Below are 12,753 nucleotides of genomic sequence, written 5' to 3' on the forward strand. Positions count from 1 at the left end.
ACATAGGCTTGTCTATATTTGTCTATTTTCAGCTCAGAAGCTTCGGGAACCTCGGTCTAGAAACTCTTAATACATACCATCCAGTCACCTGGAGTATCATGATTTGTGCGTGTCGATTTGATATATGAAATACTTGTAGACTGAAGAGGTAACGCCAGACCCGACTTAGGGAGCGCTGGTTAAAGTATACATAACGGAGAAGGGGTAGTCACGCGCCGAACAAAACTACTATACAACCAAGCAGGAGTTTAACAATGATTGGAATACTTATTGATACCTTGAAGCATCCTCAGAGACCCAAACCCAGTTCCAAAACCAAGCACCCACGCCCACCACCAAAATGCTATACAAACTCCCCATACTCCAATATGTCGTGTTGTTCATCCCGCGCCTTGACTTTCTCGTAAGACATGATAATAATCTCCCACAAACGTACGATGAATCAGAAGCTAGTTGGCCCCCTACCGTCAGTACCGCCGGTTATGAAATATTCGCTAACGACGCCAAGAGCGTACGAGATTCCGGCTACCCAAGCACCACCTATCAGCACTCGTTTGCCAACGCCATCCTTCGGATGAGTCCGTGCTTCCTCGCGTGCTGTTGATTTGGGCCCGCTAAATACAGGCTCTTCTCTTCTAACGTCGATATTAGAACGGAAAGCAGGCGCTTGGGCCTCCTCTTCAGCTTGTGGTACATCATAATTCACAAATCCCGTAGGCGAAACAAATGCGGCCGCATTTGGCAAGGCTGCTGGCTTCCCCATCATGTCTATAGGGTTAACCGGTGACGCGCCCCCATGACCTGTTACTTTGAGGGGTCGAACTTGACGAAAGACTAGCACATCCCCATTGCCAGATACGATCTCGAAGCCCTCGGCTTGCAAAGGTGTGAAGTGCGGAAAAAATTTTGTCGGGTTTGATAGGCGGAGAAGAACTTCTGCTGGTGACAACGGAGATGCTTGATCAGGTACAACTGAGGTGGTTTCGGCGATGTTGATCTTTTGCATTGTTGGGTCATAGGCTAGAATCTTATACACTGTCGGCTCGGTAGTTCGGTTAGGTTCGGGCATGGTATCAGATTCGGACGATGAAATTGGCGGTCGTCCGTCGACCTCGGGATCTCTGAAATATAGCGGCTTAAGGTCAAGAATCCTTTGACTAGCATCTTCCGCCGATAAGGATTCTAGCACTGCTTCCCTCGAGTCGCCACCGTACGTTTTGGCGAAGGTTAATGGTGTTTGTTCCCCGTCACATTCCCTGGTATACGACGTTTCCAATCCCTGTGGTTCTTTAGAGTACGGGTCAACTTCGGCCTGCGCTCTATAATGATCAAACATGCGTCTCGTAGACCTTACCTCTGGCTGGTTGGGACCCGCTTCCAGCTTCGGTTCAGTCTGCTGCCTTTCCAAGCTCGTCTCCAACTTTTTGGAGTTTGTAGACTCGGAAAGCTCATCTGAATATTGCTTCTCGGCCTCCTGAATATACGCTGTCTTTCCGTCCGAGGTACTCCATGATCCCGAAAAGTCTTCCGGGAAATCACGGAGATAATTACCAGTCAATCCCGTTTGACTTGGCCGAGGTTCAGTTTCCGTAGCTGGAGATTGATGACCCTCTTGTGCGGACGAGAACTGCGATGCGTCGTTGAGGCCAAGCTTTTGAAGCCCATCTAGTATACTTGATGTTGGGTTCTTATCTAAGGTTGGTTCTGGCGCTTTTGCGTCGAATTCCTCGAGAGATTCTGCAACAATGTCTCGCTCTGGGGTGACCGCATTGTCGAGTTCTTGAGACCTGAAAATTCTGTACTGCTCGAGGTCTCCGTATTGTTGGAAAGGCTGCTCCTCCGGTGCAGGGTCTTGGAAGGTTTTTGTATCGTACTTATTCAAGTCGTCGTACTTGGGTGCCGAGTCATCCACTGGCTTGACACTGTCTTCTTTATAGTGCTTATACTTGTGGAGATCATCATATTCAGTGGATGGGATGTCTCTTGCCGCACCTTCTTGATATTTATATGGCCCATATTGACCCAGGTCATCATAACGTTCAGTATGCTTTTCGGTCTCTGTATTTTCATTATGAATGTAGGGCTTATACTCGTGTAGGTCTTCGTAGACCTGGGGTGCTTCTGCACTGGGATTTTCCGCCTCTTTAGCCCCGTATGTCTTGTACTTATCGAGATCTTCATAGTTCTTAGTTGGTTCTGGGGCCCGTTCGTCAAGTTCGTCGCGCTGATATGCTTGGTATCTATGAAAGTCATCATACTGCTCGTCTGGCTCCTCGGGCGGGAGACGGTTTAGGGCGTACTCTTCGCTTTGAATCACAGGATATCGGGGGGACTCTACGTTGTCACCCAACGCCTGTATTCCGTCGTGACCACCACTAGCACCATGAGATGGTATCTCGTCAATTTTGATTTGACCATACTCTTTGAGCTCTATAGGAGAAGGTGGGCCGTCGGAATAGGTAGGACCTAGATTTTCTCCATCTTTGGGTGGTGCAAATGCAGAGAACTGAGCCCTATATGATTTGAAGGAATTGGTGGGGGATGACGTCGTATCAATGGCTTGTTCGTCGAATCTCTTTGGGATTTTACGCATCGTAATCGGATCAATAGTATATTCTTCGCTGGACGATACGCCAAAATCATGTTCTTGTTCCTTGGCTAGGTTGTGTTCGGCGCCTGCCGACTCTGGCGGGTGCACATGAGAGTCCGCCTGGGCTGCGGGTTTTGAGGCTTTGTCACCCCAATGATCCATCGCTTCATCTAGTCGAGACTTCCACGAACGTGTAGACGAATATCGCATATAATCGCCGTAATTACTCATCCAGGAAGCATATGAATTAGGACCCCATGGTGTTTTCATGCGTACATTTCCAGTGTCTGGAGTTACTCGACTCTGTTGTCGTCGATCGTTCAATTCGTCATGGTCGACAAACCGCGAACCGCATCTTGGCCCGGTTGGACTCCAATACCTACGAAGCATATGCTTTAAAATGACTTTGGGGGAACCATCGATAGAACGCTGGTCCCATGATAACTTTTCATGAAGTGCTGCGACACATTTATGCTTAAGCACACGTTGGCGATGTCGAATCTCTTTCTGGAGCTCGGGATCAAGGTAGGAAGACCACATGCCAAAGCGAAAGCTGCGGATCTGCTGGTTCGTTCCGGCCCTTAATAGTGAGTTTCCAGTAGGTCGTAGAGCACCACAGGCCGCAGCTCTGGTCTGAAGAGACCTCGCTTTGGGCGGCGGTTGACAAACGGGGCGAGTTAACATATTGATTGAGTCGTAAGCAATGGGAGCATCATATACCGTCCGCTGCAGAAGCACACGCGTCAGCAGCGATGGCGGGTGTGCGATAGTTACGATGTTGAAGATACGAGAGATGTTGCCATTGTCCAGAGGATTGATACAATATTTGATAATACAATAGTTGAGGCGATAAGGCGATCAGGAAAGGGTATCACTTACACAAAGCCAACAGGTCGACTATAGAAGCAAAAGCAAACTCATCGACTTGGTCGGCTATGAAAGATGAGTGTAGTTGGATTGCCTATCCATCCCCACCGAGGCTCTTGAAACTTGAAAGGGAATGTGAGGAGTTGTCCTCTAACCTAGGCGGAGGGTTGCGGAAGCGGGGAACCCGGGAACGGGTTGAAACGGGAGGATTTAGTTCGTAGGAGTGCGGAGAAGAACGCTAAAACTGTATAAAACTGTCATAAGCGGCATGGGTTGCCCCAATTAGGACAGTGGGGACACCCGTGGGGTAAACCGTTCCCCCCCTGGTCTTATCCGAGTAATCCGTACCTAACCTGCTAACGCACTATGTATGTATTGTACATTCCATTTCGTGCATGCAGGTCCCATACTACATACTAGCTTCAATTATTCGGAAGCTTTTATATGTAGGCGTACTAAGATATCAATATCGAGGTGATATTTGATTGCTTTTATTGGAAGCCGCTGCTTATATTTTACTTCATTGGACGCTTTGTAGTGTCTAGAATCTTAGTCTAAATATACATTGATGTATAGAAAGCGGGAAAACTCGGCTCAATTTGCTTTAAGGACGGGAGCACGTGCTATGCGTTAGTTAGTACGAGGTACATAGTACGCAATGACTTACATAAGAATCATCGGATAGGCGACGTCACAAAAAAAAAACCGTAAACCCCACCGTGGGGTCAAAATATCCTAAGCCAATCTACTGGAAACGATAGCAATAGAAGCTTTTATTAATCACAGCGCATTCTTTATATCGTGACCTCCCTACCAACTATCATTTACCTCCCATCGCGCAAGACTGAGGGACCCGGGCACGGAATTCTCCACATAACGGCGTGCAGGTTGGCAACAAGCGACAAGTTACGTAGCGAATGAGAGAGCTTGCGTGGCTTCAATAACTAAAACTAAACGGTTGCTCCTGTTGCCATGAGTCGTAAACCAGCCAAGTCGCGTGCCGCCGGCGGTAACACATCTACGAGTTTCGGATCCAGTACCTTCAGCGCTTTCTCAACTGCTTCTAGAGGTGCCGACCTATCCTACCTGGCCGAACCTCCCAATCTATCCTCTATATCTGACGCCAATGTTGTCGTATCTCTTAAGAACTTGCAAAAGAAGGATGCTACAACTAAAGCAAAGGCCTTAGAGGAATTAGTGACCTATGTTCAAGCTCATCCATATGAGCGAGATGGAGGCATAGAAGAGTCTATTCTAGAGGCTTGGGTGCGTGCAAATCACGTAGATCAATATACTACCCTGCTTAGTTAGTAATGTGTATAATAGGTCCAGTTATATCCTCGCGTCTCGATAGAAAATGCCCGTCGCGTCCGCGAACTCTCTCACACATTGCAGTATGAGTTAATGAAATCCGGTCGCAAGCGTACGGAGAGACATGTACCTAAGATTGTAGGTTCTTGGCTTGCTGGAACATTTGACAGAGACAAAGTCGTATCCCGCGCGGCTGCGGAAGGGCTATCTTCCTTTCTCACAAGCCCAGAGAAAGTAGTCCAGTTTTGGAAGCGATGCCAGCCGCAGATCCTAGACTATGCGTCTGGTGCGATAAGGGAGACCGCCGAAACCCTTAGCGACGAGCGATCTACGAGCGTCGATGATTCCGAGGCCAAAGCTTATCGAGTCCTAGGAAGTAGTCTTGCGCTGGTCCTAGGTCTCTTACAGAAACTAAGTCCTACGGATCTTGAGAAGTATCAGGACGATTACGATCAATTCTTCGAGCAGGATAAGGTCTGGAAGAGTGTCTCTGTTAACGATGCCGTTGTGAGGCAGCTGTCCTGCCAGCTCTTGATCGTATGCCTTGAAAAAAGACCAGGAAGGATCAAGGCAGACCTTGGCCGACTTAGTAAAACCTTTGTAGCCGAAGGCTTGGCCTGTAGTCAAGTTGGCTCTGCGGCTAATTATGTTGACGCATTGACCGAACTGACCGCCAGGCACCCAACTGTCTGGACATCTGAACATCGGGGAAAGAAGTCACTAGCGTCAAGATTAAAAACATTCTTGGAGAAGGGCTCCCAGAGTGCTGGATCGAAGTTCTGGGTCTCACTCAATCGCCTGATAGAAGTTATACCTACCGAAATACTTCCAAAAGACCTAGACACTGCCTTGGACTTCTTACAGTCCATGAGGTTAGGTCTAACCAGGAGAGAGGAACCTCGCAGTAGTGCTATTGATGGCTGGTCCACATACCTCAACACTGCTAGGAAGTTTATCAAGGCGATGAGCTCCGTTAAGGACCGAGTCAAGATAGCGCAAGAAGACATATTCCCTCTGATCGCACATTATTTTTATCCAACCCCAGAAACATCAACATGGGCTTCTGGAAGCCAAGTTCAAATTCTAATCAAAGCATACACATCAACGGCAACTTCACCATTCGGGGAAGTTATAGCAGCCACCGACTCTGAATGGGGCCAATGGAAGGAAAACTTCAGAGCTCGTATCCACAACTCGTTACCGGTAGCATCGAAGGAATATGAAAAGTCACAGAAGGCAGTAGCCGACGAGGGTTATAAATGGTTCACTTTTACGGGTTTAATTTCGGACGCTCATGAGAAAACACTAGGGACTGACCGTCCCATTCCGGATATCCCTGCCAAGTATTCCCTAGAATTGCTTCAGGATGTTTTCAAGTTGCTAGAAACAAGGAAATGGAAACCATTCGGAGCAGCAGTCACCGTAGAATCAGCTTTCAAGCAATCCCCGCGCCTTTTTAGGCAATCCTCAGCTGCTATAAGCGATGTGTTCGACTATCTCATAAAAACGCTACAAACTAATGGGGTTGAGTTTATTCAGTCACCAGCTGCATCATATATTTTCTCAAGCATAAACCTGTTAGGCCAGATTCCTGAACAGAAACAGGAATACGAGAAAATTTGGAAGGCAAACATCACGACCCTTCTAGAATACATCGAAAACCCCAGCACTTTACCGGCCCTTACTACTCTCATTTCCACCAAGGAAGCTGGCGCTCTTGCCAAGCAGTCCCAGAACTTACAAGCAGAATTAACAAAGTGGTGCCTGATGTGTGCTGTCGGTACCATAGATTCAGGCTGGGACCTTTTCGACGCGGTATTGACATTTGATGCATTAACAGATGCTGCTGCGAGTCGACTTACGAAGGAGCTTGGAGGTCGCATCACGAACGCCTTAGGCCAGCCAAATCCAGATGTAATCAAGGGCTTACGTCTTATAGCGGAGAAAAAGCCAGATCTTTTACTACAAGACGAAGTAACTCACATGAATTTGATGACTGACTTGCTAAGTGTTTCTGAGCGGTTTGATGCTACTTCCGATATATCCGTGCTAAAGGGGTTGATGGAAACCCCATCAACCGGTATTTCTCGGCTATCTAGCCTCGTGCAGCGAAGTATCTCTACCGCTGACTCGAGCTCGCTTGCGTATGTTTTTACTCTAGTGTTATGCTATAGCCCCGCTAACAATGTCTCAGCGTTGATACTATTGTCCGGCAAGTTATTCAAAGCTCTGTTACCGATACAGAGAGAAATGGTCAACTAGAAAATTTGATACCAGACACAAATATATGGAGGGAAGAGTTGACCTTCTTTCTACAAGAGACACCCAACCAATCTCTCGCCTTCACAAGTGTTATTGGTGGTGCTTATTTCCTCCCACCATCCACGCTGGCCACATCGAGTACACCTGCAAGAAGGGATCGGGATGGCTGTTCAATTCCTGGGCGCATGGCGATATACACCACTAAACTGCTTTCCGCGGGTTTTCAGCTTGACGCCCTGCCACTTCTAAAGCGTGTGGAGATCGTGATATATCTGAACCTGACCATACAGTTAGTAACAGATCAACTAACAGTTAAAGGTAAAAATAAGATTTGGAGTTCGCTTTCCTCTAATGCTTTACTATCAAATGCTGAAGAGTTGATCTCATCTGCGCGAAAGGCCATCGTCGATATGACAGGGGATGCTGCTAATTGGAGAGATGGTTGCAACACGGATAAATCGCGGTTGATGTGCGACATCATACGAAGACTAATTGACGAGTCAAGGCCCTTAACACCTATGGGTTTATATTGTGCGCGGGCTTTGAGTGAGATTCTCCAGGCATTGGCAGAGAAGCACGGTTTCCCTTCTAGCGGAGAGCAGTGGCTATCTGATTTGGATATACTCAAGAATAACACGTCCACTGTCTTCCCTGCTGTCGCAATCCTTAGTGGCCTTGGCGAAGCACTTTCTGCTTCAAGGGCAGTTAGCAATTTTTGCAACCGCCTGGTCAGCGATATTGCAGGAGCCAGTCCTAATCAGGAGGAAAGTCTTATCACTCTCGTGCTTCTCAACGCCTGCATGCAGATATATGATGCCGGTGAACTTCCAGTCGCGAACAATCGGCTAGTTTTCGCGGTCAAGCAAATTACATCGTGGCTAGAGACTCCTGAGGACCTCGACTATCGTTTCGGAGCAGAAGCTTGTCGTAGCCTCCAGCGCCTCCTTCCATGTGTCAAGGACATCTACGGCCCTTATTGGGAGAAGACTGTATGTTTTTGCATATACCTCTGGACAAAACCGGAGACTGGGCCACTCGAATGTCGGCTGTCTGAACTGCACGCTTCTCTTCGTCTACTTACTACGTTGCGATCACTTGAAGAACCTAATGACGACCTTATTGATGTTTTGCAGACATCCGCAGAGAAAATATCAGCTGCGTTGATTGAGCTACTTAAAATTCCTAGGGGAATAGATACACAGCCCCTGGAGATTGTAGACTCAATTATCTGCCGGCTAGTAGAAAAGCTTCCTATACACCACATAAAAGATCTGTCTGAGTTATATGGTCTAGTAGCGAGCGACTCGCGGGGCATCCAAACAGCAGCGTTTACCATTCTTCACAAAGCACTTCCTGCCGCCCAGGAGGATCTATCGCTAGACGTTTTATTGGAGAAGAAAGCGGCTCAGCTTCCGGATGAGCTCCTATCTCTTCTTCTCGATGCCCCAACGCTGGAAAAGTACTCTGATGAAGCCCTCGGCCGTTTCCCATCGCCAATTCGATCTTATCTTCTCTCCTGGCACCTCATCTTTGACTCTTTCAAAGCTGCAGCGTTTAAAGTACGCAGTGATTATGCCGAGAATCTTAAGGCGGCTAATTATGTTGGTCCACTGATGGAGTTTACTTTCGATATTCTAGGTCATTCAGCGGCCCATGCCTTAAACCTAGATAAAGTCAACTTTACGAAGGAGCATATTAAGAAGTATGACATAAAACTCGCCGAAGCCGAAACTGAAGAGAGGAACATGCAGTGGCTCCTCGTCCATTTATACTACCTCGTGCTAAAATATGTTCCTAGTCTCTTCAAGACATGGTACATGGAATGTCGATCAAAGCAGACTAAGATTGCAGTCGAAGGCTGGATGACGGAATTCTTCTCCCCTATCATCATATCAGAAGCACTGGACGATGTTGAAAACTGGTCCACAACCCAGGAGGCGCCTGCAGATGGCGAAAACGAGTTGATCGTGAAAGTGAGTCGCGCTGCTAGGGAGGTTACTGCCGGGTACGAGGTGGATGAGCTACAAGCATCAATTTCGATACGGCTCCCGCAGGAGTTTCCTCTCGAGAACGTTTCGGTGTCGGGAATAAACCGCGTCGCGGTCAACGAGAGAAAGTGGCAGAGCTGGATCATGACAACGCAGGCCGTGATCACATTTTCGGTGAGTTAACATCGCATTATCCCTGAGACTTGGACATTGTATCTCACATGATGATGATAGGGTGGTAGCATTATTGATGGCCTCACGACTTTCCGCCGTAACATAGTGGGTGCCATGAAAGGACAGACCGAATGCGCCATCTGCTATAGCATCATTAGTAGCGACAAGAAGACGCCGGACAAACGCTGCCAGACGTGTAAAAACCTCTTCCACCGCACTTGTCTGTATAAGTGGTTCCAGAGCAGCAATCAAAATACATGCCCCCTATGTCGTAACCCGATTGACTATCTCGGGTCGGATAGGAGAGCGGCAAGGAATGCTTAATAAAAAGGAACCTAGGCAGTTATAACCCACTCTATAGAGGAAATGGCCGAATCAGGTGTATAGTGGTAAGACTAATGGTAATGGTACCGGAACATGCACAGTATTCGTAATCCATAGGACAGTACTAGTTGAATTGTAGATTCTAATATTATAGTGCTTGACTATTTCTCTTATTTCTAGGGGTTTTTCGTAATAGGTACCTCCCTACCTAGGTATGTACGAACGATTAGTGTACGTGTAGTTCAATAAATTAACTATTGTAAAGACCTTGAATAAAGTTAAAGCGCAAGCGGTGAAATACGACATGCTAAGCCCCCCTTAATCGGGTGGCGACTATTATATTTGGGCTATAATATTCGGGCTTCGCAGGAGGGGGTTTTCCGGCAGGATTCCTTCAGCTTCATATGGAAAACTATACTTTCTTTTCCGTGTGATCTCGCGCCAACATACATAATATATATACATATGTGGTTGGTCGCTCAACATCCTTGTATGTATGTAAAGCGCTTAAGAGAATTTATGCAGATTTAATTGGTTGGTTCGTTCGTGCTCTTTATCAAGGGTATCAGCCATGCGGCTAACTTTCCAATTATCCTTAAATTCGCACCCTCTTCCCAGCCTTACTAGGTAGTAATGACTGATGTTTCATGCATTTCCAATCGCACGTGTGAGAAATGGCCCCCAGTTAGCGATTCATACTTGCAGATGTAACATAGTGTTTTGGGCTCAGCTACCCAGCTACCTGAGCCTTCTAGGCCAGTCCATGGTGCGACGCCGTATCTTACGCGATATCGAAGTTTATATAAGCTAGCTGAGGCCCTGTTCTTAGTTTCAACCGCGTAAACTTCTCCATTTAGTTTCTCTGTTTAGCTTCTTGAATCCGATGGAGAACGTCCCACAGAGTGGGAGTGGAAATAACGAAGTTCACTATCTCGGTAACCAACCCGAATATTATTACTCTTCCGGCTACAATGCTTATACAGATTATACGGGATATACGGGATACACGGGATACACGGGATACACAGGTCAACCCGACGGCCCTTTCGAATATCAACCAGTTCATGGGGATCTAGGTCAGGCGCAAGGGCATGCGCCGGAACCGTCGCCGTCGCCGTACTACGCTCAAGACAAGTCCGAATCTAGCTTCCCGACTGTTAGTAGTAAATCGCTCCCTCCTCAAGTGCCCACTTCACACCCTACACAATTCGAATATGCCAGCGCCGAGGAACCTTTTCTATCAACACCCTCCAAATCAAAACCCCAAATCATCTCGACACGCGGACACAACTGGAACTTGGAGATAGGGGCGCTGGCTGTTAGCTTTAGCGCATTGGCAGCCTTGATTGCGCTGTTGATATATGTGAATGGTCGTCCGCTATCTGATTGGAAAGGTTCCATCTCGGTCAACGTCGTGATCTCCGGCTTGGGGGCTGTTTCTCGAACATCTCTAGGATTTGCCATCAGTTCGTGTCTTGGCCAAGCTAAATGGAACTGGTTCAAAAAGAGACCAGACAACCTCGTCGCCTTTGATAGGTTTGATGATGCTAGTCGTGGGCCATGGGGAAGCTTGTGGCTTATTATTTGGCTTCGAATCCGGTGAGTCCATATTTTTTTGGTCATCCTCTGAATGCCCTGGTTGCTGATTTTTATTCAGTCATTGGGTAGCTATCGGTGCAGTCGTGACGATATTATTAATGGCTTTCGAACCATTCCTACAAGCGGTTATTTCATTCCCGGGACAGGGTGACCCAAGCGTCGATTCTTCTATGATCCAACTCAGCCGCAGCGAGGCACTTGACATAGGCTCTTACACCGGTGACCCTTCGACTGGAGTTATAGCACTAAAATTGACGCCTTCTGACCTGGTTGTAACTCTTGACCCCTTTGAGACCCTACCAGACCTGGGGATGCTGTCCTCGTTTAATAACGGGTTTTACAATTCTTCAAACCGCGATAAGCAGACTACTTCATTTACCTGTCCTACTGCGAATTGCACCTGGCCGGTATTCACCTCGTTGGCCGTTTGTAGCTCATGTAGCAATGTAACGGACCACTTGCAACGCTTTTATGAATACGGAATAAATAAAGGAACTCTATCCTCAAATACCAAAGCGATAACCGCAAACTTCACTATAAACTCTTTACCTAGTCTCAACCTATCAAACCCGTCCGACATTGACCTGACCGAGGGCAAAACTCTTTTCTCCCTGGTTGCCTTCATGTCTGCAACAAGGATTACAGACGCGAAGCTTACCCTCGCATACCAAAATTTAACGACAATGATCACTGCAGTGGAGATTCTAAGAGCTGCGCCAGAGTACGAAGCAGGAAAGCTCATATGGGACGAGACTCCAGTTTCGGCAACCGAATGTGCTTTATATTTCTGCACTAACGCGTATGAGTCTACCGTCGAGAAAGGTGTCCTCGCGGAAAATATTGTGGCATCTTGGGCCGAACGAGACTTTGATTCCTATCATAAGCTCAAGGACGTTAATAATTTTGATGCCTACGAGAAGTGGAATAACTATTCGCTTTACTCTCAATACGGAGATGTTAACCGAAGTAATCTCGAATTGTTTATACCCGATGGAGACATCGAGAAGTATAAACTACCCGAAGATGTTACTCGACGTTTCAACTTGACGGAAAACACTGTTGGCAGCACAGTTCGCTTTGTCAATGAGGATCTCTTGAACAAAGTTATGACCTGGCCCATAGGACTAAACACCGATCCAATCCCAGTTGCACAAACTCTATACCAAAGCCAAGACTTATCAGCTACCTTTGACCAGGTCGCCTGGACCGTGTCGAATTGGATGCGCGACATCTCTGATGTAAAAACTCCGGGCGTTGGACGGGAGTGGATCATCCACATCCGTGTTAATTGGTATTATATGATCCTTCCCTTAATCACTATAGCCCTCGGCTTCCTTTTCTGCGTATGGACTATTATAGAGACGCATAGACTACGTCTAGATCCTTGGAAGACGAATATGATCGCCACGCTTACGCACTCCGTCGATGTCCAAACACGAGCGCGGCTTAGGGATGCTGATAAAGAAGGATACTTGAAGAAGTCAGTTAGGGCTATGACTGTAAAGTTTGAAGATGTAGGATCCGGGCTAGAATTGCGGACTAAACAAGCTTGAGCATTTACGATATACCCTATGAGTAAATTGATATTTAAATTTTAAATTATGTATCTAAGTATTGCGCGACATGTTTCTTTCATAT

At 47.0% G+C, this 12,753-nt stretch overlaps 3 protein-coding genes across 3 annotated transcripts; 2 read left to right on the top strand and 1 right to left on the bottom strand.

Moving 5' to 3' along the window:
• Positions 1 to 2: 2 nt before the first annotated feature.
• F4813DRAFT_358162 (uncharacterized protein) lies at positions 3 to 4,000 on the bottom strand. The gene is made up of 2 exons (XM_049243202.1): positions 2,301 to 4,000; positions 3 to 2,240 (listed from the first exon to the last, which is right to left on the bottom strand). The coding sequence occupies exons 1-2, from the start codon at positions 3,272 to 3,274 to the stop codon at positions 443 to 445; spliced, it is 2,772 nt and encodes a 923-aa protein (XP_049099815.1). The 5' UTR covers positions 3,275 to 4,000; the 3' UTR covers positions 3 to 442.
• A 21-nt stretch (positions 4,001 to 4,021) lies between these two features.
• Positions 4,022 to 9,740, top strand: F4813DRAFT_358168 (Zfp294 protein). The gene is made up of 4 exons (XM_049243203.1): positions 4,022 to 4,723; positions 4,784 to 6,912; positions 6,963 to 9,192; positions 9,253 to 9,740. Exons 1-4 carry the CDS (start codon positions 4,430 to 4,432, stop codon positions 9,514 to 9,516), a joined length of 4,917 nt encoding a protein of 1,638 aa, XP_049099816.1. The 5' UTR covers positions 4,022 to 4,429; the 3' UTR covers positions 9,517 to 9,740.
• Positions 9,741 to 9,968: 228 nt separating this feature from the next.
• Positions 9,969 to 12,752, top strand: F4813DRAFT_61668 (uncharacterized protein). The gene is made up of 3 exons (XM_049248701.1): positions 9,969 to 9,986; positions 10,042 to 11,115; positions 11,174 to 12,752. Exons 2-3 carry the CDS (start codon positions 10,400 to 10,402, stop codon positions 12,666 to 12,668), a joined length of 2,211 nt encoding a protein of 736 aa, XP_049099817.1. The 5' UTR covers positions 9,969 to 9,986; positions 10,042 to 10,399; the 3' UTR covers positions 12,669 to 12,752.
• The last annotated feature ends 1 nt before the right edge of the window (position 12,753 follows it).

The sequence above is a fragment of the Daldinia decipiens genome, assembly GCF_022478715.1.
Source record: "Daldinia decipiens strain CBS 113046 unplaced genomic scaffold F4813scaffold_15, whole genome shotgun sequence".
In the NCBI taxonomy this organism is placed as follows: domain Eukaryota; kingdom Fungi; phylum Ascomycota; class Sordariomycetes; order Xylariales; family Hypoxylaceae; genus Daldinia; species Daldinia decipiens.